Here is a 26591-nt window from a genome sequence, read left to right on the forward strand (position 1 = left end):
AGGGAAGCTGTCAGCATGAGTCAGAGGTAGAGGGCGGAGAATAGGACTAAATTAAGCAGAAAAAAAGGGTCGACATAGCCACATATGCTGTAGGTCAGAGTCTTTCCTTCTTTTTTTTAGATTTTATTTATTTATTTGACACAGAGGGACAGAGAGCACATGCAGGGAGAGTGGGAGAGGGAGAAGCGGGCTCCATGCTGAGCAGGAAGCCCAATGCAGGGCCTGATCCCAGGACCCCAGAATCATGACCTGAGCTTAAAGCAGATGCTTAAACCAACTGAGCCACACAGAATCTCCTTCAGGAGTCTTTCTAACCAGAGATTTCTTGGCTTGCTTCTTTTGCCTTACCAAACTAGGTTTAGGTGGTTGTAGATCCCTGCCCTGCAACACCTCTCCAAGTTTCTCTAGTTGTACTGGCAGAAGATTCCTCTTGACCTTGAAATTTCAGTTCACCTGCTGAGGGAAAACCACCAGATGCCAGAGTAGTTAGGGCCCTAAGGAAGACCCTGATGGGGACCCTCCACTTCAGACCTGGAAATCTCTGGGCCACAAGTCATGAATCCAGGCCTTAGGAGGAGAACAGAGTGAATATTCAATCAGTTACACAACATGCTAATTTGAGGCTGATCATGTACCTCTCTAACAACAAAAAGATAAAACAAAGACACAAGCCCTGGGGTCAGTAGAGAAGACAGATGTGCAAACAGCAAGATGTTGCTATGAAATGAGAAGCCCACAGACCACAGAGTAGCTTACTCAAGTTAGAAGGGTGTGGATTTCCTGAAAGTCTTCCTGGAGGGGCACTTGAGCTGAGTCTTGAAGGCAACTGACCATAGGGGTGTGTATTTTAGAAGAGGTAACCAAATATAGAAGAGGCATGAGAATGAGTGTGCATCTTGGGAAAGCAGTGATGGGAAACCAGAGAGTAGGAGGTAGGAAGTGGCAAGAAATGAGGCCAATACCATGGGAGGCGGGGGAGAGGAGAAGTAGGACCCAGGTCTGGAAAGCCCCATTAAGACATGTTTATTTTATCCTGAGGGCAAAGGGAAGCATTGTATCAAATTAGGGAGAATTAAGTCTTCAAATTTACATTTTAGGAAGCTAAAAAGAGGGGCTATATGAATTGGGTTTCATTGGGAACTCGCTGGAGACAGATCAGTTAAGAGGGAGGTAACGGGGCCCTATAGGGTGAGCTAGTGGCCATGGGAATAGACTGGAGGCTAACTGCTCCCTAAGGGGAGGACTGTGGTCATGGTCCCTGAGAATACTTGTAGGAGTGGGGTGGCGGAGGGGAACAGTGAGGTAGGACTACTTTGATTTTGAAAACCAAAATTCAGTGTTTAAGAGCTTGGACTCTCTCAACCTCTCTAGGTTCCAGTTTACTCATCCACAAAGTGGGGGGTGATAATAAAAGTACAAATGTCCCTGGGTGCCTGGCTGGCTTAGTCAGTGGAGCACATGAATCCTGGTCTTGGGGTTGTGAGTTCAAGCCCCACGTTGGTGTAAAGACTACATCAAAAACTAATGATGTACTATACAGTGGATAACTGAAAATAAATAGATAAATAAATAAATAAACAAAAATAAATTAAACATTGACCCTCAGATTCACAACGGAAAATAAAATCTTCAGAGTCCATAGTCTCTCATGGTTCACCTCCCCTTCCAATGTCCCGCACTCCCTTCTCCTCTCCATCTCCCCATGTCCTCCATGCTATTTGTTATGCTCCACAAATAAGTGAAACTGTATGATAATTGACTCTCTCTGCTTGACTTATTTCACTCAGCATAATCTCTTCCAGTCCCATCCATGTTGCTACAAAAGTTGGGTATTGAAGGAGTGGGGGGTGGGAGGTTGGGGGAGCCAGGTGGTGTGTATTAGGGAGGGCACATATTGCATGGAGCACTGGGTGTGGTACAAAAATAATGAATACTGTTATGCTGAAAATAAATAAAAAATAAATTTTAAAAATATGTATATATAATCATGGAAAAAATGAATACTGTTATGCTGAAAAGAAATAATAAAGAAATAAAGAAAATTAAAATTTAAAAAAAGAGAACGAGCATAAAAAATAACATAAAATCTTCAAAAAAAATACACACCTCCTATTGTTGCCAGGAAGGTTGAGTTAGTAAGTGTGAAATGTTAAGAAGAATGTATAAGAGCTTCTGTTATTGACTATTATCAATACTATGCTGTGATGATTATTGTGTTAGGTAAGAGGCTACTAAAGGCTTTCAAAGAGGAGATGTCCTAGAGGAGGACTGAACCAGTGGGGCTAGATCTCGAGAGAAAAGTCTTGGTTGGAGATGAGTTTTGTATCCATCAGAAGTGCTGGTTGAGATCCTGATGGGAGTGTAAAGAAGGAAGAGAAAGATGCTCAGAGGAGGGAGAGAAAAGTCAGTGTTGGCAGCAGAGCAGGAACAGAGGAAGACTGAGAAGAAAGGTGTCCTCAAAGAGGAAGAAAGAAGCCCAGGAGAAAAAAAGAAGGACATCATGGAATGGCTGCCTGGAAGGGAGTGTATACAGTGTCACAAGCTGTCAGATGCAAAGTGAGGAAGTTCTCAGTTATGACAACAGAAGCTTCCAGGGACCCTGGAGTCAGCTGTGCCAGGGTAATGGGAAAGGATCTGGGAATGAAGAATGTGGGCACCAATGTCACTTGGAGATAAGCAGCCCTGAAGAGACCTCAGATAAAATATGGATGGAGAAAAGCCCTGGAATTCTTGGAGATGAAGAAAATTTGAGGGAGAAGGAAATTATGACAAAGAACCCCAATAAAGAAAAAGGAGAAGTGGCACAGAGTCCAAAGAAAATAAAAGACAAGGCAGAAATGACTCAAGCCAGAAGATGTCTGTGAGACTAGAGCTCACAGACAGGGTGAGTATCAGAGAGGACCCCAGCCTTCGAAGGTGAGTCCTGACCTTTCCATTGCTTCCTTTCCTTGGGCTTGGGCTCCACCTTTGGTGGGTTAGAGTACATAAGACAATAATATTGGACAAATAAGACTTCATTTCTTCTTTCAAGCTGCCCAGCATACTTCCATGATACTTCAGAGAAAAGCCAAGCAAGCTAAGACATCTAACCTGCAGCAAAGATAACTTAAACCATAACAGTGAGAACAGGGTATGTCTTTAGTTCAGCCCATCCATTTTACAGATGAGAGCAGTGAGGCTCCAACCAGGAACTAAAACGCACAGCCCCTTTTCATTTCAGTGAATCATGATGTGACACTTTCAGAAAAAGGAAGGCAGGTGAGGGAGACAATATAAGCAAAGAAGGAGTGGACGCCCAAATTCCCCAATCTCTTGAGTCCTGTGGGACCATGAATCAGTCACATCCAGCTCTGTCCATCTGGCACAGCTAAGGTATTCACATGGGGAGGTCTAGGGAAGTTTGGAGGGCAGCCAGCCTTTCCCACTGCTGACATTCCTCACTCAAAAAGTTTTTGCTCTGTCCCTGAGCCTAGAGGTGCTGACTGAAGAAGATTCTGGCAGGGCAGTGGGGCAGTAAGGGCTGCATCTGATCTGTTACATAATGGTGGGGCTGGGGAGGGGGCGGTTGTTAGTGGAGAAACACAGACATAAGCTGCTTTAATTCAGGTTTGATTTGCCTGAGCTAAATAGAACTGAATAATCTTGGGTCTGTCTCCCATGTTTCTTTTCCATGGAAAGAGAACCGATATCTGGTGGGTGGAAAACTTGTATTTTCCACCCCACCCTTACTGGTGTAGCCTGAACGGATTTTCCCTAGAGTTTCTGCCCTTCCTCTTACTACATGAAGTCTGTCTCACTTCTCTGTCTTTGAAGGACATTGCCTGCCTCACCACCAGATTTTCCCAAAACAGAATTTATTTTAATTCTATAGTATAGAAACACACATGCATACTCATGTTCTCAGGAAAAAAGCTGTCCTCCAAAAGCAACTGGTTCTCCTGAATTCCTGGAGCTCTAGGCCTGGAGTTGTGTTATGATGAATGATTTGAAAGTGCTAGAGGATTTTTGCCAGTAGTTAGGAAGCTTGGGACGTGGACAGGAGAAGCTAGCATAAGGTAATAACATCTTGGTGGCAGAACAAAAGAACTGAGGTAATACTAACATATTGTACACTTTATGTATGTTAGCTCACTGAATGTTCACAACAGTCTATTGCAGGTGGGGAGTTGCTATTACTCTCATTTTACAGATGCAAAATTGAGGCACAGAGAACTTGAGTCATTTGTCTCAAGTTTCCCAGCTAGTACAAGGTAAAGACAGATTTCAAGGAACCAGAATCTTGACCACACTGCTAATGATTTTACTTCCTCCTCTCTACCCCATATGCTGCCTGGGCAGCATTTGTTCACTCAACCATTTATCCTACACACATAAGCTGCTCATGTGACCCAGACTGTGGGCTAGCTGCTGGGGAAGCAAGACAAGCAGGAAAGGGTGCTGGCCCTCAAGGAGTCCATACCCTACAAGGGAGAAAATATTTTCATGCATTCAAATCACAAGTTTTACTAGACAGAAGAATGATTGTATTGCTCAGAAAGGAAGTGATTAACTCAGCTTTGATGAGTCTAAGAAGGAGATGCTTGGGGGGAAAAAATGTCTTGAAACACCAGGGATTGAGGTAGGGACTATAGACTTCAATTTGGGACTTTGTCCTTCTGGCTCCTCTAACCTCAGCATTCAGCACAACACCTGACACACAGGAAGCACCCAGTGAATACTCGGTACCCACATGAAGTTAAAGAATGGCAGAGCTAATCCCAGGCAAGGGAACAAGTCTTTTTGTACAGAAGATCCAACAGTTCTGGTCTCATTCGCTGTTGCAACTCAGCTATGTGCCTGGGAAATAGCACTTGCTGCTGTTTGTTGCTGCTGTTGCTATAAGCTGAGGACAAAGGTGAAAATTAACAATCAGTCTTCCTTAGTGAAGAATAAAAGGTGACGCCCTCTCAATGAGGCTCATTGAAAGCAGACAGTCATTTCTCTTTTTCTCTCCAAGGATCACCTGTAGGATTGGAGTAGATACAACCAGGGCTCAAACATGTCTGTTGAGTATGTGGATGAATGAGTGTGATAAGAGGGTAGATGAGGGGCATCTGGGTTGCTCAAATGGTTGGACATCTGCCTTCGGCTCACCTCATGGTCTTAGGGTCCTAGGATTGGGTCCTGTGTCAGGGTCCCTGCTCAGCAGGGGGCCTAATTCTGCTTCTCTCTCTGCCACTCCCTCTGCTTGTATCCTTGCTCTCACTCACTCTGTCTCTCTCTCTCTGTCAAATAGATAGATGACAGATAGATAGATGATGATAGATAGATAGATAGATAGATAGATGATAGATAGATAGATGTAGATGAGTATGTGCATGGACAGATGAGCAAGTGACAGGGTAAATGGAAAAGTGAGTGGATGAGTGTGTAAGTGGGGTGGACAGGTATGTGGAAAGGGAGTCTGCAAAGATTTGAAGTTAATAGTCCAACTCTTCCATCCAGATCACCCTGCAATCTGCTTAATTGTTGCATAAATCAGAACACTGCCTCAAAACAAGGCAGAGGCAGCCTTACTAGAATGCAAACTAACTTGAATTAGGGCAAATTTTGGATACAACAGGGATTTGTTTAGGTTGAGTAAAAGGCTTTAGGAAATAAGAGGGATGTTAGGGAACCCAGCAAATGTGTACCTGCTGGATGAGGAAAACCCTGGGGCAACAGTGAAGGAATAAGGAAGGAGCACTGGTTTGGTTCATGTACAGACAGTTGCAAAACTCCTAGGAGAGTCAAAGTGTTGTTCTTGCTCTGACTCCCACTGCCGGCAAGTGACTTCGCTGGAAGGAGAAGAACATAGTACTTAATTTGTACTTGAGTTCTGTGAGATCGAGACAGAAGAGAAAAGAAGAAGCAAAGACAAGTCACTGGAAAATGAGGAAAAAGAAGAGGAAATTATGTGGTCAGAGTAAGGGGGGCAGGGGCTTAAGCATTGATAACTGAGCTATCTCCTTCTGTGTTTCCGTTGGAGAGAACATACTTTCCATCTGAAGGCTCCACAATGCTGTCCCAGCTCCCAGCCTTCAATCCGGCTCTCAAAGGTGAGTGGGTAAAGCTGGGTTGGAGTCTCAGCTATGAAAAATCTACCTGACCTTGATTACGTTAACATAACCTCACTAATAATCAGTATCCTCTTCTGCAAAATGGGAACAATAATATCCACCTCACTGCAGCTGTGAAGAATTTCATGAGAACTGGATTGGCCTTCAAGACAGGACTTGTCCAGCCTTGTCTGAACTAGAATCTGGTCATCACACTCCTTAAAAATGAATGAAAACCTTCTCTTATTTATGTGTTCTATCACACTGATGAGTTGCAAATATTGAACCATGCTTGCATTCCAGGGATAAATCCCACCTGGTTGTGATGGACTGTGATGTACTGTTGGATACTATTAACTAAGATCTTGTTGAGAATCTTGGCATCCATATTCATGAGGGATATTGGTCTGAAATTCTCCTTTTCGATTGGGTGTTTGCCTGGTTTGAGGATCAAGGTAGTGTTGGCCTCATACAGTCTGGAAATCATCCTTTAGTTTCTATTTTTATTTTTTTTAAACAGTTTCAAGAGAATGAGTATTATTTTTTTCTTAAAATGTTTGGTGGAATTCCCCAGGGAATCCATCAGACCCCGGACTCTTGTCCTTGGGGAGGCTATTGATCACTGCTTCACTCTTGTTTCTGGTTATTGGTGTATTCAATTGTCAATTTCTTCCTGTTTCAGTATTGAAGTTTATAGGTTTCCAGGAAGACATCCATCTCTTCTAGGTTGCTTAACTTATTGGCATATAGCTGTTGATAATAGTATCTGATTATTGTTTCTATTTCCTTGGTGTTAGTCATGATCTCTCCCCTTTCATTCATAATTTTATTAATTTGTATCCTTTCATTTTCTTTTGGATAAGTCTGGCCAGTGGTTTATTGATCTTATTAATTCTTTCAAAGAACCAGTTTCTAGTTTTGTTGATCTCCTTACTGTATTACTCATTTCTATTTCATTGATGTCTGCTCTAATCTTAATTATTTCCCTTCTCATACATGGGTTATCCTTAATTTGTTGTTGATTTTCCAGATCTTTAAGGTGTAAAGATAGTTTGTGTATTCTGGATTTTTCTATTTTTTATTTGAGTGAGGCTTGGATGCCCTTGTATTTCCCCCTTAGGACCACCTTTGCAGTATCCTATAGGTTTTGGACGGATGTGTCTTCATTCTCATTGGTTTCCATGAATTGTTTAAGTTCTTCTTTGATTTCGTGGTTGACTCAAACATTCTTGAGCAGGATAGTCTTTAGCTTCCAAGTGTTTGAATTCCTTCAAAACCTTTTCTTGGGATTGAGTTCCAGCTTTACATAGTTGTCTGAGACTATGCAGGGAATAATCTCAATCTTTTGGTATCAGTTGAACCCTGATTTGTGACCCAGTATGTGGTCTATTCTGAAGGAAGTTCTCATTGAGAAGAATGAGTATTCTGTTGTATTAGGATGCAATGTTACAGATACCTATATATATCTATACAGAAATATAGATATATATTGTCCATCTGCTCCAGAGTGTCATTCAAAGCACTTGTTTTGTTTATTTTCTGCTTAGTTGACCTGTCTGTTGCTAAGAGTGGAGTGTTAAGTTCTCCTACAATTAATGTATTATTTTTTTATTTAATTTATTTTCAGTGCAACAGAATTCATTGTTTATGCACCACTCCCAGAGCTCAATGCAATACGTGCCCTCCATAATAACCACCACCAGTCTCCCCCACCCTCCCACCCCCCACCCTTTCAAAACCCTCAGATTGTTTTTCAGAGTCCATAGTCTCTCATGGTTCATCTCCCCTTCCAATGTCCCTCAACTCCCTTCTCCACTCCATCTCCTGATATCCTCTGTGTTATTTGTTATGCTCCACAAATAAGCAAAAGCATAAGATAATTGACTCTCTCTGCTTGACTTATTTCACTCAGCATAATCTCTTCCAGTCCCGTCCATGTTGCTACAAAAGTTGGGTATTCATCCTTTCTGATGGAGGCATAATACTCCATAGTATATATGGACCACATCTTCCTTATCCATTCTTCTGTTGAAGGGCATCTATATGTAGAAGAATGAAACATGACCATTAGCTTACACTGTACACAAAGATAAACTCGAAATGGATGAAAGACCTCAATGTGAGACAGGAATTCATCAGAATTCTAGAGGATAACATAGGCAGTAACCTCTTCGATATCAGCCACAGCAACTTCTTTCAAGATATGTCTCCAAAGGCGAAAGCGAAAATGAACTTTTGGGACTTCATCAAGATCAAAAGCTCATGCACAGCAAAGGAAACAGTCCAGAAAACAAAGAGACAACCCACAGAATGGGAGAAGATATTCACAAATGACAGTACAGACAAAGGGCTGATATCCAAGATCTATAGAGAGTGGCTCAAACTCAACACACACAAAACAGATAATCATGTCAAAAAATGGGCAGAAGACATGAACAGACACTTCTCCAATGAAGACATACAAATGGCTATCAGACACATGAAAAAATGTTGATCATCACTGGCCATCAGGGAGATTCAAATCAAAATCACATTGAGATACCACCTGACACCAGTTAGAATGGCCAAAATCAGAAAGACAGGAAACAACGTGTGTTGGAGAGGATGTGGAGAAAGGGGAACCCTCTTATGCTGTTGGTGGGAATGCAAGTTGGTGCAGCCACTTTGGAGAACAGTGTAGAGATTCCCTAAGAAATTAAAAATAGAGCTTCCCTATGACCCTGTAATTGCACTACTGGGTATTTACCCCAAAGATACAGATGTAGTGAAAAGAAGGGCCATCTGTACCCCAATGTTCAAAGCAGCAAAGGCCAAAGTCACCAAACTGTGGAAAGAAACAATAAATGTATTATTATCAATATGTCTCCTTATTTTGGTTAGCAGTTGGCTTATATAGTTGGCTGCACCCATGTTGGGGGCATAGATATCTACAGTTGTTATATCTTCTTTTTGGATATACTCTTTAAGAATGATATAGTGTGGGGTAGGAGTCATGATGGCAAAGAAGTAGCAGGCTGAGACAACATCAGGTAACAGGAGATCAGCTAGATAGCTTATCAAACCATTCCAAACACCTAAAAATCCAAAATGAGATTGAAAAGAAGAAGAGCAGCAATTCTAGAAACAGAAAATTGACCACTTTCTGAAAGGTAGGACCTGCAGAGAAGTAAATCCAAAGTGATGGGAAGATAGATCGCTGGGTGAGGGGCTGGCTTCCAGCAAGTAACGGAGCAATGGAGCACAAAATCAGAACTTTTAAAAGTCTGCTCCACTGAGGGGCATCGCTCCAGAGGCTAAGCTGGGGTGAAGCCCACGCAGGAACAGTGGCCTGAAAATGGTGGCCTCCTGCTCTCTGGCCCAAGGACCTGAGAGCTCAGGCCCCCACTCCTCAGTGGCCTCAGGTCCCAGGGGGGTCAGGTCCCAGAAGGATCAGGGCTGAGTGTCACAGAGCTCACAAGTATTAGAGAAGGGAAGCTGGCTACAGAGACGGAGCCAAGGAGTGAGCTCTCAGCTCAGGGTTACCTTATCATCATCTGTGGCACAGGCCACTGTTCTGTGAGCAGGGACCCCACAAGATCCGGAGAGACCCCTCGGAAGAGCTTAGGGATCTGCAGGGTTTGGAGAATCCAGGCGGGGCTGTTTGCCAGAGACAGAGAGGCTTGGTCACAGGCTGGGTGAGGTCAGAGAGCAGCCAGAGGCCAGGGAGATGGGAGTGATTGAGCACTTTTCTCCAAGGACGCACTGAGGAGTGGGGGCCCGAGCTCTCATGTCCTTGGGCCAGAGAGCAGGAGGCCACCATTTTCATTCCCATCCTCCAGAACTCTACAGAAAGCGTTCAGGGAACAAAAGCTCCCGAAAGTGAACCCAAGCAGATTACTTCGCCTGGTCCCTGGTAAGGGTGGTACAGTTCCGCCTCGGGCAAAGACATTTGAGAATCACTACAACAGGCCCCTCCCTGAAATAATCAGCAAAAAATCCAGCCAAGACCAAATTCACTTACCAAGGAGAACAGTGGAATTCCAGAGGAGGAGAAAGCAAAGCATGGAATTCATGGTTTTCTTCCCGTGATTCTTTAGTCTTGCAAAGTTGAGTAATTTTTTATTTTATTTTATTTTTTTCTTCTACTAAACTTTTTTTTACTTTTACCCTTTCCTCTTTTAACATTTTTTAAATAGTTTATCTTAACAATACCTTTCATTTAAAAAAATCTTTTTTGAACCTTTTTTATTATACTCATATTTTATCCTTCGTTGTATACAACTTTTTTTTTTTGTATACGCAGTTTTTTTTTGTAATTTTTTCTTCTAAAAAAATTGGGGTACAACTTCTTCTAATATATCAAAATACACCCTAAATCTAGCACAGGGCTTTGGTCTAGTCTCCAGCCTGAGCAAATACTCTCCACTTTCTTTTCCTTTATTCTCCCAACCAACTTATCTTATTAACTCTATTTTTTGAAATTTTTTAAAAATAAAAATAATTTTCATCTTTATACTCTTTTTCCATCCCTTCATTGTGCTTACCCTTAGACATGTTTTTCATTCCTTAAAATTTGGGGAGGTAGTTTCTTCTAAGAGACCAAACTACTCCCCAATTAAGTGGGTGACCCTGTTCTATTCAACAGTCTAATATATATATTTTTTATCTTTATTTGTTTTCCTTTTTTAATTTTTTTTCTGGACTTCTTTTTACCCTCTTTCTTCCCCCCAATGATTTGGAGTCTCTTCCGATTTGGTTAAAACACATTTTCCTGGGGTCTTTGCCACCCCTTTAGTATTTTGTTCGCTCCTTTATATATTCTTTTTTTATTAATTTTTTTAAATTTTCTATAAACATATAATGTATTTTTATCCCCCAGGGGTACAGGTCTGTGAATCACCAGGTTCACACACTTCACAGCACTCACCATAGCACATCCCCTCCCCAATGTCCATTACCCCACCAGCCTCTCCCTAATCCCCTCCCCCCCATGCAACCTTCAGTTTGTTTTGTGAGATTAAGAGTCACTTATGCTTTGTCTCCCTCCCAATCCCATCTTGATTCATTGATTCTTTTCCTACCCTCCAAACCCTTCACGTTGCATCTCCATTTCTTCATATCAGGGAGATCATGTGATAGCTCTTTCTCTGACTTATTTTACTAAGCATAATACCATCTAGTTCTATCCTCCTCCGTTCCAAATGGCAAGATTTCATTTCTTTTGATGGCTGCATAGTATCCCATTGTATATATATATATACCACATCTTCTTTATCCATTCATCTGTTGATGGACATCTAGGTTCTTACCATAGTTTGGCTATTGGGGACATTGCTGCTACAAACATTCAGGTGCACGTGCCCCTTTGGTTCACTACCTTTGTATCTTTAGGGTAAATACCCAGTAGTGCTATTGTTGGGTCATAGGGTAGCTCTATTTTCAGCTTTTTGAGGAACCTCCACGCTGTTTTCTAGAGTGGTTGCACCAGCTTGCATCCCCACCAACAGTGTTCCCCTTTCTCCGCATCCTCACCAGCATCTGTCATTTCCTGACTTGTTAATTTTAGCCATTCCGACTGGTGTGAGGTGGTATCTCATTGTGGTTTTGATTTGTATTTCCCTGATGCCGAGTGATGTGGAACATTTTTTCATGTGTCTGTTGGCCACCTGGATGTCTTCTTTGCAGAAATGCCTGTTCATGTCCTCTGTCCATTTCTTGATTGGATTATTTGTTCTTTGAGTGTTTGCTAAGAGTTTGCTAAGTTCTTTATAGATTTTGGATACTAGTCCTTTATCTGACATGTCGTTTGCAAACTTCTCCCATTCTGTCCATTGTCTTTTGTTTTTGGTTTTGTTTTGATTACTGTGTTATTTGTGGAGCATAACAAATAGCATGGAGGACAAGGGGAGATGGAGAGGAGAAGGGAGTTGAGGGAAATTGGAAGGGGAGGTGAACCATGAGAGACTATGGACTCTGAAAAACAATCTGAGGGGGTTGAAGTGGCAGGGGGTGGGAGGTTGGGGGAACCAAGTGGTGGGTAATAGAGAGGGCACGGATTGCATGGAGCACTGGGTGTGGTGCAGAAACAATGAATACTGTTACACTGAAAAGAAATTTTAAAAAATTAAAAAAAAAAAAGAAGTGGGCAGAAGACATGAACAGACATTTCTACAAAGAAGACATCCAGATGGCCAACAGACACTTGAAAAAGTGCTCCACATCACTCGGCATCAGGGAAATACAAATCAAAACCACAATGAGAGTATCATCTCATGCCAGTCAGAATGGCTAAAATTAACAAGTCAGGAAACAACAGATGGTGGATAGTATGCAGAGAAAGGGGAACACTCCTACACTGCTGGTGGGAATGCAAGCTGGTGCACCCACTCTAGAAAGCAGCATGGAGGGTTCTCAAAAAGTTGAAAATAGAGCTACCCTATGACCCAGCAATCACACTACTGGGTATTTGCCCTAAAGATACAAATGTAGTGATCCATAGGGGCATGTGCTCCCAAGTGTTTATAGCAGCAATGTCCACAATAGCCAAACTATGGAAAGAACCCAGATGTCCATCAACAGATGAATGGATAAAGAAGATTTGGTATATACACAATGGAATACTATGCAGCCATCAAAAGTAATGAAACCTTGCCATTTGCAATGATGTGAATGGGAACTAGAATGTATTATGCTGAGTGAAATAAGTCAATCAGAGAAAGACAATTATCATATTATCTCCCTGATATGAGGAATTTCAGAGGCAACATGGAGGGTTTGGAGGGTAGGGAAGGAAAAATAAAGAAAGATGGGATTGGGAGGGAGACAAACCATAAGAGACTCTTAATCTCACAAAACAAACTGAGGGTTGCTGGGGGGAAGGAGAGGGTGGTTGGATTATGGACATTGTGGAGGGTATGTGCTATGGAAGCCTGATGATTCACAGGCTTGTAGCCCTGGGGCTAATACTACATTATATGTTACTTTTTTAAAAAAGAAAAAACATAAATCTGGATTTCTCTCAGAAATCTCTCAATTTTAAGATGGGGAGATGGAGTAACTGGTTGATGGGCATTAAGAAGGGCACACGATGTACTGAGCACTGTGTTATTTATGACTGATGAGTCACTGAACTCTATCTCTGAAACTTATACTATATGTTGATTAATTGGATTTAAATTTAATTTAATTTTTTTTTAAAAAAAGCTCTCGGTTTTAAAATGTTAGCAACTAATAAAAAAACAAATAAACAAAACCATGTAGGCTAAATAAAATCTGAGGGCTGGATTTGGCCTAAGCGTTGTCATTTAGAAATCTCTTTTTATTATTATTATTATTATTGTGTTCAACTAGCCAACATATAATACATCATTAGTTCTTGATGTAAGGCTCAACAATTCATTAATCACTTATAACACCCAGTGCTCAGCACTACAATGTGCCCTCTTTAAAACCCATACCCCTGGGGATAGAGTATTATGCCTCCATCAGAAAGGATGAATACCCAACTTTTGTAGCAACATGGACGGGACTGGAAGAGATTATGCTGAGTGAAATAAGTCAAGCAGAGAGAGTCAATTATCATATGGTTTCACTTATTTGTGGAGCATAACAAATAGCATGGAGGACATGCGGACTTAGAGTGGAGAAGGGAGTTGGGGGAAATTGGAAGCGGAGGTGAACCATGAGAGACTATGGACTCTGAAAAACAATCTGAGGGTTTTGAAGGGGCGGGGGGTGGGAGGTTGGGGTACCAGGTGGTGGGTATTATAGAGGGCACGGATTGCATGGAGCACGGGGTGTGGTGCAAAAATAATGAATACTGTTATGCTGGAAATAAAAAAAAAAAAAAAAAGGTAAAAAAAAAAAAAAAAAACATCTAAACTGGAAATGAGTAAAGGGGAAGGATAAAAAAAATAAATTAAAGACCATGAGCTTTCCCTGGGAAGGGAAATCCATACCATCAAGATATACATCTCTGGCAGAACGCTGCTGAGCCAGCGAGCGGTTGGGTGAACGGGGACCAGGCCATGGAGAGCCGAATCCAGAGAGTTCGCGACGCGTTCGCGTCCGGCCGGTCGCGCCCGCTGAGGTTCCGGCTGCAGCAGCTCGAGGCCCTGCGCAGGATGGTACGCGAGCGCGAGGACATCCTGCAGGCCATCGGCGCCGATCTGTGCAAGAGTGAATTCAACGCGTACAGTCAGGAAGTCATTACCATTCTTGGCGAACTGGATCTTGTGCTGGAGAATCTTCCTGAATGGGTTACTGCCACGCCAGCCAAGAAGAACTTGCTGACCATGCTGGACGAGGCCTATGTCCAGCCAGAGCCCCTGGGAGTCGTACTCATCATCGGAGCTTGGAGCTACCCCTTTGTTCTCACCATTCAGCCTCTGATTGGAGCCATTGCTGCAGGAAATGCTGTCATTATCAAGCCTTCTGAACTAAGTGAAAAAACAGCTCAGCTCTTGGCCAAACTCCTTGCGCAGTATTTGGACCAGGAATTGTATGCCGTGATTAACGGTGGCATCCCTGAAACCACGGAGCTCCTGAAACAGCGGTTTGACCACATCCTCTATACGGGGAACACGGCTGTTGGGAGGATTGTCGTGGAAGCCGCTGCCAAGCACTTGACCCCCGTGACGCTTGAGCTGGGAGGCAAGAGCCCGTGTTACATCGACACAGATTGGACCTGGATGTTGCCTGCCGGCGCATAACTTGGGGGAAATACATGAATTGTGGCCAAACCTGCATTGCTCCTGACTATGTCCTCTGTGAACCGTCCCTCCAGCATCAAATTGTGCAGAAGATTAAGGAAACCGTGAAGGAATTTTATGGTGAAAATATAAAAGAATCTCCCGATTATGAGAGGATCATCAACCTTCGTCATTTTAAGAGGATACTAAATTTGCTGGAAGGACAGAAGATCGCTTTCGGTGGGGAGACCGAAGAGGCCACACGCTACGTAGCCCCAACGATCCTTACTGACGTAGATCCTGAAGCCAGGGTGACGCAAGAAGAAATTTTCGGGCCCATTCTTCCCATCGTGCCTGTGAAGAATGCCGACGAGGCCATAAAGTTCATCAACCGCCGTGAAAAGCCACTGGCCTTCTACATCTTTTCTCACAATGATAAGCTCGTCAGACGGATGACCGACGGCACGTCCAGCGGCGGCGCCACGGCCAACGACGTCATCATGCACTTCACCCTCAGCTCGCTGCCCTTTGGGGGGTAGGTTCTAGCGGAATGGGAGCTTACCATGGGAAGTACAGTTTTGATACCTTCTCTCACCAGCAGCCCTGTCTGCTGAAGAGTTTAAAGAGGGAAGGTGCTAACAAGCTCAGGTATCCTCCCAACAGCCAGTCAAAGGTGGATTGGGCAAAATTCTTCATCCTGAAGCGCTTCAACAGAGGAAAACTCGGCCTGCTGTTGCTGGCTCTCCTGGGCGTTGTGGCGGCCGTGCTGCTCAAGAAACACAAGGCTGTGCTGAGGAGAAAGGCCCTGTTGATTTTTCTCGCAGCTCAGACTGCGTTGTCCCGTAAGCAGTGACGACCACAGATCCCACGGCCCAGCTCTGTCTTTAAGAGTGAGGCCAGATACTACTGAAGAAAGATCCTATTCAAACTCCTGGTTGCCTCTACCGAATTGTTCCTCTGTTAAACAGTTAATGAACCAGTCATTTTAAAATCCTACCAAAAATAGTAAGGAAGTAACGCAAATGCATCTGAATCAACCGTCAAAGTCATTGGTGTGCCCCGTGGAGAAAACCTGCCATCTCAGCCAAACCCCAGCCTTCTCCTCTGTGGAGTGGGGGACGCACTCCGAGAATGCATTTTACATGGGTTACCCAGACCTTAGAGCTTGAGTCTAGGGGAGGCGAACGTGTTAGGCTAAACCCTTGGGACATGTAAAGGAGTCTTGGAACCTGCTGAGTGACTTCTTCACTCCAGTTCTTGGGACACAAGACACCCTGCCCAGGGTTATCCACAGCCCTCCGTGTCCAGAGAGGTGAGGCTAGACCTTCCAGCTCTGCTTGAGTTTTGAGGCACTAGAATTGTATATGGGGGGGGGGGGGCAGGTGGTCCCTGTCTCTCATCCACTGGGACATGAGGACTTAACCTTCAGGAGTCAGCCCTCCTGTCAGATGGGCCACCTGACCAGTGGTCTTCCTCCTTTCTCATCCATTCTCCATCCTCTCTCCTGTTTATATTGGGACAGTCTCTTGGGGCCATCCACAAATGCCTTCTGTGACTAATACCACGTAAAACATCACCTTGTACGCCCCGGGGCTTCTGGGAAGACAAGTTGCCAGTTTCATGCACGTATCATCTGTCATTCTTCCCGTGAAGGAGTTGTAGGATTCTGCATCTTCTAAAACTCTAACTGGCATGTTTAATGTTGTAATAAGGAGACTTCTAACAAGTTAACTTCTAACAAGTTAAGTTAATACTTAACTCTCTCTCAGGATCTTAAAGTTTCAAGTCAGTGGATCTTCAAGGACAAATCTTTAAGTTTCTTAGGTGCACAGCACAATGCACATAAATTCCACTTTGCTAAACTTCAGAGAGATCCCTGGGTAAGTGCAGCCTTCAGGACCTAACACAGAAAGCCACTGCCTACCATGACCAAGAGGCCTTGGATAATCAGGACTTCAAAGTTGGAGAGCTTTGGAGGGGGTTGATGGTGGATTGTTTGGAGGACTCTGTGAGCCACGGCAGTTGGCCACGCTGAAGAGGACGGAGGACACAGGAAGGGGAGCCCTGTTGAGATGGCTGGGACCGGAGACCTGAAGCAGTTCAGTCCAGTAGGAAAGACCTCAGCCTCCCTGCCAGGCCTTGGGGACTCCTGGCTGTAGGGGCCCCACCATCCCCAGAGCATGAGTCACCGGCTTGATTGCACACACTCAGCGTGTGACCTTCATGTCAGCATGAGGTGTCAAGAACTCGTCACTAGGCTAGTCCATCAGGATAATCGGTCATAAAATATCTTAGAATATCCATGTGGAATTTTTCATTTAGCCTACTAAATTGTACTTTCTAATTTCTAGTTCAACTAAATTATTGGCTTGTCTATTGGTATATTCTGCTTAAAAATAAATACATTATATTTACTAAAAAAAAAAAAAAGATATACATCTCTGGTAATCTCGAGAAAGAAGAAAGAGAAGTACCTTCCAAGTACCTTTCTCATGCATCTACAGGGGAAACAGGCCAGTTAATTTCTCTATCAGGTCATTTAGCCACCTGGAGGGAGGAAATAAATGGGTGGGATCCCAGCTTTGTGCTCTCAGAGGTTGAGGATAAATTCTGGAGACCAAAACCAAGAAGGTTCATCAGAAAGGCCCCACAGATGGAGAAAAGTATAACTGAAGCCTGTGACCATCCTGAGGATGGATAGAGTGGAACACTCCCAGCCCCTCTTTTTGGATGCCAGCCATATCCTAAGTCCTGACAAGAAGGAGGGGACTGAAATGCTAGGAATTAGGCTAGCAGCACCACCATGAAACTTTCAGGCTTTATGACAATTTCTTAGACCAAGTAAGAAAACAAAGCTTTTGAGAAGGTAGTGGTATTACCATACAGGGGCAGCTGCTGTATTGGAAGTTCAGAATACCAGTGCCAAAAAGATTCGTTTTCATTTCTCTTTTTTATAGCAATATGAGATTATGGATCCCAGGGTTAACATGGTAGTTCTACAGAGTTAGAACCTAGATTTCTGCTGTCTCACTCTAGCCTTTTTGTATGTTGCCCTTATCTGCAAGGTCCAAAATGGTACACCATGGCATTCATGCCCCAGCTGGTAAAAAATGGTAAGGGGAAAGGAAGCACACTTCTGTCAGTGGGCTGACTCCAAAGTTGTTCACTCAACCTACTCATACCCCACACAGAACCTAGCCACACAGCCATCATAGCTGCATAGGAAACGAGGAAATATGCTCTTTAACTTGGTGGTTATATTAGTTACCCATTGTGGCATAACAAACCATTCCAAAGCATAGTGAATTGAGATATCAACAATATATTATTTCTCACAGTTCTGAGAAATTCTTTTGTTGGACTTGCCTGTGGCTGCAGTCATCAGATAGCTAGACTGGGCTGGAAGGGCCATGAGGACCTCAAGCATGCAGTCTTGCTGGCTGTCTACTGGGGGCCTTAGTCATCTCCTCCTGTGGCTGCTCATTCTCTAATGTGTTCAGTGGGTCTCAGGATGGTGGTCTTGGGATTCTGAGAAGGTGAGAGCAGAAGCTGTAGTGCTTCCCAGCCCAGGCTCTGGAACTCCCACACATCCCATAAGCCATCACATTCTATTGGTCAAAGCAAGCCACAAGACCAGCTCAGATTCTAGTTGGTAGAGATAGACCCCTCTACTTAATGGAAAAAGCAATAAATGAGTGGTATATGAGGAGACACAATCATTGGGGGTCATAATTCTTTTTCTTTTATGTTCAGTTAGCCAGAATATAGTACATCATCAGTTTTTGATGTAGTGTTCACTGATTCATTAGTTGCTTATAACATGCAGTACTCCATGCAATACATACCCTCCTTAATACTGACCACCCAGTTACAATTTCACCCCACCCACCCTCAGTTTGTTTCCCAGAGTCCAGAGTCTCTCGTGGCTTTTCTCCCTCTCTGATTTCTTCAGCATGAGGGTCATAATTCTAACAATCTTCCATGGTGTCCCAGATAAGAACCCTATTCCTGAGTAAAAAAATGAGGATTGAAACTGAAGGGCTCTATGTATTCTGAAGCAAGGGACTCTAAAAAGTAAAAACAAGAGATTTTCCTGGGGTTGGCTGCTTATCATGAGATTTATGACCCTGTTTATTAGTAACTTTGTGGTTATACTAGGGTAATCAGTCACTAAAAATTATTTATTTTCCAACCCATCATAAAACTCCTATCTGGCTGAATTCAACAGAATCTTCCAACTCAATGATGTAAATGTGGACTCTGAGCCCTCAGGACCTTAACTGTTCATTCAAAGACAGGCCTCTGCAAATACAGAAGCCCTCCCCTTTCCTGGCTCAGTTAAGGACTTCTGGAAATATTAAGGTCCTTTATCTTTCAACTTAAGGAAGTAGAAAAACATTTTTAACGAATTTTGAAGTCAGAAGAGGAAATTGTGCAGAATCATCCAAAGGTGACATGTGCTATGGCACCCCCAAGGATACGAGGACCATTGTCTCATTAGTCACCCTTTAATGACATCATATTTCACTTTTGAGTAAAATAGAAACTCCTCACTCTGGCTTACCAAGCACAACTGCCCAAGCTCCTGCCCACTCCTTGACCCCATCTGTGCTTCCCTCTGACTGGAACATTCCTGCCTCTACTTGAGTCAGGTGTTGTCTCCCCTGGGGACCCTTCCCACACCTTCCCAAGTAGGATAAGCCACCCCTCCCTCCTATCATCTCTGTTCTTATCCTGGAACAGATGTCTAAGACATGATTTTCTGTATTTTGATGAGCCCCATGAAATTGCCATTTTTGTCAAAAAAAAAACATGTTGACAATTTCATATGGTTTATCACCTAATATTATAACATCTAGATAACAGCCACAGTCTCCCCACACCTCCCTGTGCCTGCCCTGTCACAGGGTATTCCTCAAAAGCCATCAGGACAGTAAAAGAGAAAAGCTTTGGAACCAAATAGAGCCAGATTTTAATCCCAGCTCCCTTCTATTCCTATATGTATGATCTCAGGCCATTGGGATGATCTCTAAGTCTGTTTTCTCATAAGTGAAATTCAGGTATTATTAAATAGCAAGTGGTGGCTGCTTAGCAGGACTGGCGTCAGAATTAGGATGCACACTAAGGTGAGAGTCATGGTTAACTGCATTGGCAAAGGGATAGGAGAATGGGAACTGGTAGTGCTCCCCTGAGGAGGGAAGTTTGCCTAGAAACAGCTTATCAAAAATTTACATGCCCTTGATAGCAAGTGCTACCAATGCCCTGTTTGGATCCATGTGGACCTTGACAAGGGACCATAAGCTCATCTTTCATATTTCCAACTAGCAGAACTTGTTAGCTCTTTGGCCACCAGAGCCCATTCTGTCTTCATTCAGGTGAGGTCAGAAGTGCCAGGGAACTGATGACACCGCTGCCCACCAAGAGCAGACCTCAGCCAATAATTATGTAGAGCTGCTATACAGTTCACTATTGAACAACACAGGTTTGAACTGCACAGTTCCACTTATATGTGGATTTTTCAAAAACTGCATACAATACAACAAATGTATTTTCCTTAACAATTTTTTAACTTACATAATTTTATTATTTTAATTTTATTTTTTGTGTTCCAAGATTCATTGTTTATGCACCACGCCCAGTGCTTCATCCAATACATGCCTTCCTTAATACCCACCACCAGGCTCAACATCCCCCCAAGCTCCCCCATTCAAAACCTTCAGTTTCTTAGAGTCCACAGTCTCTCATGGCTCATCCAAAAATACAGATGTAGTGAGAAGAAGGGCCATATGTACCTCAATGTTCCTTATGATTTTTTTTTTCTCAAGTAACCTTTTTTTTTACATTTCTTTTCAGTGTTCCAGAATTCATTGTTTATGAACCACACCCAGTGCTCCATGCAATATGTGTCCTCCATAATATCCTCCACCAGGTTCACCCAATGTCCCACCGCCCTCCCATCCAAAACCCTCAGATTGATCTTCAGAATCCACAGTCTCTCATGGTTCATCTCTCCCTCAATTTCCCTCAAGTCCCTTCTCCTCTCCAGCTCCCCATGTCCTCTGTGTTATTCCTTATGGTCCAAATATAACCAAAACCATATGATAATTAACTCTCTGCTTGACTTACTTCACTCAGCATAATCTCTTCCAATCCTGTCCATGTTGATACAAAAGTTGGGTATTCATCCTTTCTGATGGAAGCACAATACTCCATAGTATAAATGGACCACATCTTCCTTATCCATTCATTCACTGAAGGGCATCTTGGTTCTTTCCACAGACTGGTGACTGTGGCCATTGCTGCTATAAACATTGGGGTACAAATGGCCCTTCTTTTCACTACATCTGTATCTTTGGGGTAAACACCCAGTAGTGCAATTGCAGGGTCATAGGGAAACTCTATTTTTAATTTGTTACGGAATCTCCACACTTTCTTCCAATGTGGCTACACCAACTTGCATTCCCACCAACAGCATAAGAGGGTTCCCCTTTCTCCACATCCTCTCCAACACACGTTGTTTCCTGTCTTGTTAATTTTGGCCATTCTAACTGGTGTAAGGTGGTATCTCAATGTGGGGTTTTGATTTGACTCTCCCTGATGGCCAGTGATGACGAACATTTTTCATGTGTCTGTTAGCCATTTATACGTCTTCATTGCAGAAGTGTCTGTTCATGTCTTCTGCCCATTTTTTTTGACATGATTCTCTGTTTTGTGTGTGTTGAGTTTGAGGAGTTCTTTATAGATCCTGGACATCAGCCCTTTGTCTGTATTGTCATTTGCAAATATCTTCTCCCATTCTGTGGGTTGTCTCTTTGTTTTGTGGACTGTTTCCTATGCCATGCAGAAGCTTTTGATCTTGTGAAATCCCAAAATTTCATTTTTGCTTTAGTTTCCTTTGCCTTTGGTCACATATCTTGAAAGAAGTTGCTGTGGCCAATGTCAAAGAGGTTACTGCCTATGTTCTCCTATGATGGATTCCTGTCTCACGTTGAGGTCTTTTATACATTTTGAGTTTGTCTTTGTGTATGATGTAAGAGAATGGTAGAGTTTCATTCTTCTACACATAGCTGTCCAATTTTCCCAACACCTTCTATTGAAAAGACTGGTTTTTTCCCACTGTATATTTTTTCCTGCTTTGTCAAAGATTATTTGACCATAGAATTGAGGATCCATATCTGGGCTCTCTACTCTGTTCCACTGGTCTATGTGTCTGTTTTTATGCCAGTACCATGCTGTCTTGGTGATCACAGCTTGTAGTAAAGCTTGAAATCAGGCAACGTGATGCCCCCAGTTTTGTTTTTCTTTTTCAACATTTCCTTAGCAATTTGGGGTCTCTTCTGATTCCATGCAAATTTTAGGATTGTTTGCTCCAGCTCTTTGAAAAATCCAGTGGAATTCTGATCGGGATAACATTGAAAGTATAGATTGCTCTAGGCAGTATAGACATTTTAACAATGTTTATTTTTCCGATCCATGAGCATGGAATGCTTTTCCATCTTTTTGTGTCTTCTTCAATTTCTCTCATGAGTGTTCTGCAATTCCTGCATTTCTCATTCAGAAGTATCAAGAGTACAGATCCTTTACCTCTTTGGTTAGGTTTATTCCCAGGTATTTTATGGTTATTGGTGCTATAGTAAATGGAATTGATTCTCTAATTTCCCTTTGTCTGTTTTCATTGCTAGTGTATAAGAAAGCAACTGATTTCTGTGCATTGATTTTGTATGCTGCCACATTACTGAATTGCTGTAGGAGTTCTAGTGGTGTGGGAGTGGAGTCTTTTGGGTTTTCCATATAAAGTATTATGTCATCTGTACAGAAAGTTTGGCTTCTTCTTTGTTAATCTGAATACCTTTTATTTCTTTTTGTTGCCTGATTGCTGTTGCTAGGACCTCTAGTACTACTTTGAGCAACAATGGTGAGAGTGGGCATCCTTGTCGTGTTCCTGATCTCAAAGGGAAGGCTGTCAGCTTCTCCCCATTGAGAATGATATTCACTCTGGGCTTTTCATAGGTGGATTTTATGAAGTTGAGGAGTTTTCCCTTTATCCCTGTACTTTGAATGGTTTTAATCAGGAATGGATGTTGTATCTTGTCAAATGCTTTTTCTGCAGTAATTGAGAGGACTATGTGGTTCTTCTCTCTTCTCTTATTGATTTGTTCTATCCCATTGATTGATTTTCAAATGTTGAACCACACTTGAATCCCAGGGATAAATCCCACCTAGTCATGGTGGATAACCTTTTAATTTACCGTTAGATCCTATTAGTTAGGATCTTATTGAGAATCTTGGCGTCCATATTCATTAGGTATATTGGTCTGAAATTCTCCTTTTTGATGGGGTCTTTGCCTGGTTTGGGGATCAGGATAATGCTGGTTTCATAAAAAGAGACTGGAAGTTTTCCTTCTGCTTCAATTTTTTGAAACAGCTTCAGGAGAATAGGTATTATTTCTTCTTTGAAAGTTTAGGAGAATTCTCCAGGGAATCCGCCAGGCCCTGGGCTCTTGTTTTTTGGGAGATTTTTGATCACCGCTTCAATCTTTTTACTAGATATTGGTCTATTCAGATTATCAGTTTCTTCCTGATTCAGTTTTGGAAGTTTATACGTTTCTAGGAATGCATCCATTTCATCTAGGTTGCTTAACTTACTGGCATGTAACTGCTGATAATAATTTCTGATGACTGTTTCTATTTCCTTGTTGTTAGTCGTGATCTCTCCCTTTGCATTCATAATTTTATTAATTTGGGTCTTCTTTCTTTTCTTTTGGATTAGTTTGGCCAATGGCTTATAGATCTTATTGATTCTTTAAAAAAACCAGCTTTTAGTTTCATTGATGCATTCTACTGTATCTCTAGTTTCTATCTCATTGATCTCTGCTCTAATCTTGATTATTTCCCTTCTTAAGTGTGGGGTTGGCTAAATTTGTTGTTGATTCTTCTGTTCTTTAAGGCATAAAGAGAGGTGGTGTATTCTGGATTTTTACTTTTTTTTTTTTTTTTTTTTTGAGGGAGGCTTGGATGCCTATGTATTTAATAATACTAGAGGCCGAAAGGTTTCCCCCCAAGATTACAGATTCTCAAAAGTCCTCGAGACACCTAATAGTAAGAATGAAGAATTATAATTGTAGGCAGAACCTCTTGAAAGCAGCTAGGACAAAGAAGATCCTTACATACAGAGGAAAGCCCATCAGAATAACGTCAGACCTGTCCACAGAGAAATGTCAAGCCAGAAAGGGCCGGCAAGATATATTCAGGGCACTGAATGAGAAGAACATGCAGCCAAGAATACTTTATCCAGCAAGACTGACATTCAAAATGGATGGAGAGATAAAGAGTTTCCAAGACCAGCAAGGCTTAAAAGACTATGCAACCACCAAGCCGATACTGCAGGAAATATTAAGGGGGCTTCTTTAAAGGAGGAAAAAGCCCAAGAATAGCATTGAACAGAAATATAGAGACAATCTACAGAAAGAAAGACTTCAAAGGTAACACGATGTCAATAAAAACGTATCTATCAATAATCACCCTCAATGTGAATGGCCTAAATGCACCCATAAAACGGCACAGCACAGGGTTGCAGACTGGATAAAACGACAGGACCCATCCACGTGCTGTCTACAAGAGACCCATTTTGAACCTAAAGATACACCCAGACTGAAAGTGAAGGGATGGAGAAGCATCTTTCATGCCAATGGGCCTCAAAAAAAAGGCTGGGGTAGCGATTCTCATATCAGACAAATTAGATTTTAAACTAAAGACTGTAGTCAGAGATACAGAAGGACACTACATCATTCTTAAAGATGATCTAACAATTGTAAATATCTATGGGCCCAAATGGGAGCAGCCAATTACATAAGAAAACTGTTAATCAAGATAAAGAGTCATATTGATATGAATACACTAATCGTTGGAGATCTTAACACGCCTCTCTCAGAAATAGACAGATCATCGATGCCACGTGGTTTTTTCAAGCAGTCTTGCTGGAGTTGAGTCCTGCCCCCTATCAAGGGGCTGGGCTCTGAGGAAACCGGTTTTTCAGGCTTTTGTTCTCTGGAGGGTTTTTTTGTTTGTTTTGTTTTGTTTGTTTTTCTTTTTCCTCCCTTGGTGGCTTTTGGTGATTCTTTGGAGGTTTAGACAAAAGCAAACTGCAGTTTGCTGAGACCTCTGTCTCACAGAGAAGCCTCAGTCTGTTCCCCTCTGGGTGCTCCAGAGCACATAAATTCCCCCTCTGCCACCTCCCACTGGCAGAGCACAACCCCAGCGAAGTCTCAGGGGTCACAGGAGCTCCTGCTTCTACCCTGGTGCTACCAAAACCATGAGAAGTACTAACTAGTCCAGAGAGCTGGCTTCCAGTTGCTGCCTCCGCCATGGCTGTCTGGGCAGGTCCAGACCACTGGAGAGGTCCCAACCGGAGACAGCACACTGAGATTTTCATGCTGGGAGTGTTAAGACTCTCACTGGTCCTAGAGAACACCCACTAACGCCTGCACAGACCTCTCTCAGGGGAGGGTGTGGAGTGTGACTCACACCCCAGTCGCACCGCGTGAGTGCAGAGTGCAAAAAGCTGTGGTTCTAGAGAACACCAGCTGGTGTCCACACCAGACTCCCTCATGTGCGCCGCCACCCAGATGCTCTCATGGGCACCAGCAGCTCAGGGACCAAGGCCTGGCTTCTTTGCCGCACTCACTCTGGAACAGCACCAGTGGTGGCCATCCTGGGTCCGTGGGCTTAAGCCATGTCCCTAACCGCCCAATTCCACCAACTTCCCCTTAAGATCTTTTGTTCTTTTTGAGTGCTTTTAACCAGACCCCAAGTTAATGCTGGTCCCCAATCACACGGCACTCTTGTATTGGGTATTACTTTCCAATGGGTTGCTTCTGGTGGCTCCCTCCCCCTTTTGTTTATCTTCCGATATCAGTCCGATGTTCCCACTCTGCTTTATCTGCCCACTGGAGTCTTCTGCCCCCATAGAGATCCAGAAGTGTATAATTCTAATCTCAGGCTGATTTCATGGGTGATCAGAGTGCTTTGGTAGATAATCAGCTCACTTTAGGGGACCGGTTGAAACAGTGCCTCCTACTTCTCTGCCATCTTGCCCCCTCTCTCCTTATGATTTTCTCTTTTTTTAAGATTTTATTTATTTATTTGACTGAATGAGAGAGACCACAAGTAGGCTGAGAGACAGGTAAGTAGAGAAGGGGAAGCAGGCTCCCTGCTGAGCAGAGAGCCCCATGCAGGGCTCAATCCCAGGACCCTGAGATCATGACCTGAGCTGAAGGCAGAAGCTTAACCCACTGAGCCACCCAGGTGCCCCTATCCTTATGATTTTCTTAATGACATTTTCTTTTCTTGAGTTTTACTGTAAGAATACATAATACACACAATATGCAAATTAGGTGTCTGTTTATGTTATCAGTAAGGCTTAATAATTAGGTTCTTGGGGAGTCAAATACATGGATTTCCAATGGCATGAGGGATCAGTGCCCCTAATCCCAGCATTGTTCAAGGGCCAACCATAGACATACTCCAGTTCCTTCTGTCTTCAAGTGGGACAATGCTGAGGTTTGCTTTCTACTGTCTCCCAGAACTCCCAATCAGGTGACTCTGCAGGGATACACAGTGGTGTCTCTTAAATATACTTTCCTTCCCAGCTCACATCCCTCCCCTATCTCTTAGGGACACTCTTAAATAAACTTCTTTCACTCAAATTCTTTTTTTTTTAATTTCATTCTTTTTTTTTTTTTTACATTTTTTTATTTCTTTTGAGAGTAACAGTATTCATTGTTTTTGCACCACACCCAGTGCTCCATGCAATCCGTGCCCTCCCCAATACCCACCCCCTGGTTCC

General features: G+C 42.9%; 1 protein-coding gene across 1 annotated transcript; it reads left to right on the forward strand.

Annotated features, from left to right (window-relative positions):
• The first annotated feature begins 14039 nt into the window (after positions 1-14039).
• On the forward strand, positions 14040-16099 carry LOC116581170 (aldehyde dehydrogenase family 3 member A2-like). The gene is given in 3 exon segments (XM_032328238.1): positions 14040-14735; positions 14738-15280; positions 15283-16099. Coding segments are annotated over 3 exon segments (1512 nt in total). The 5' UTR covers positions 14040-14083; the 3' UTR covers positions 15600-16099.
• The last annotated feature ends 10492 nt before the right edge of the window (positions 16100-26591 follow it).

The sequence above is a fragment of the Mustela erminea genome, chromosome 20, assembly GCF_009829155.1.
Source record: "Mustela erminea isolate mMusErm1 chromosome 20, mMusErm1.Pri, whole genome shotgun sequence".
Lineage (NCBI taxonomy): Eukaryota > Metazoa > Chordata > Mammalia > Carnivora > Mustelidae > Mustela > Mustela erminea.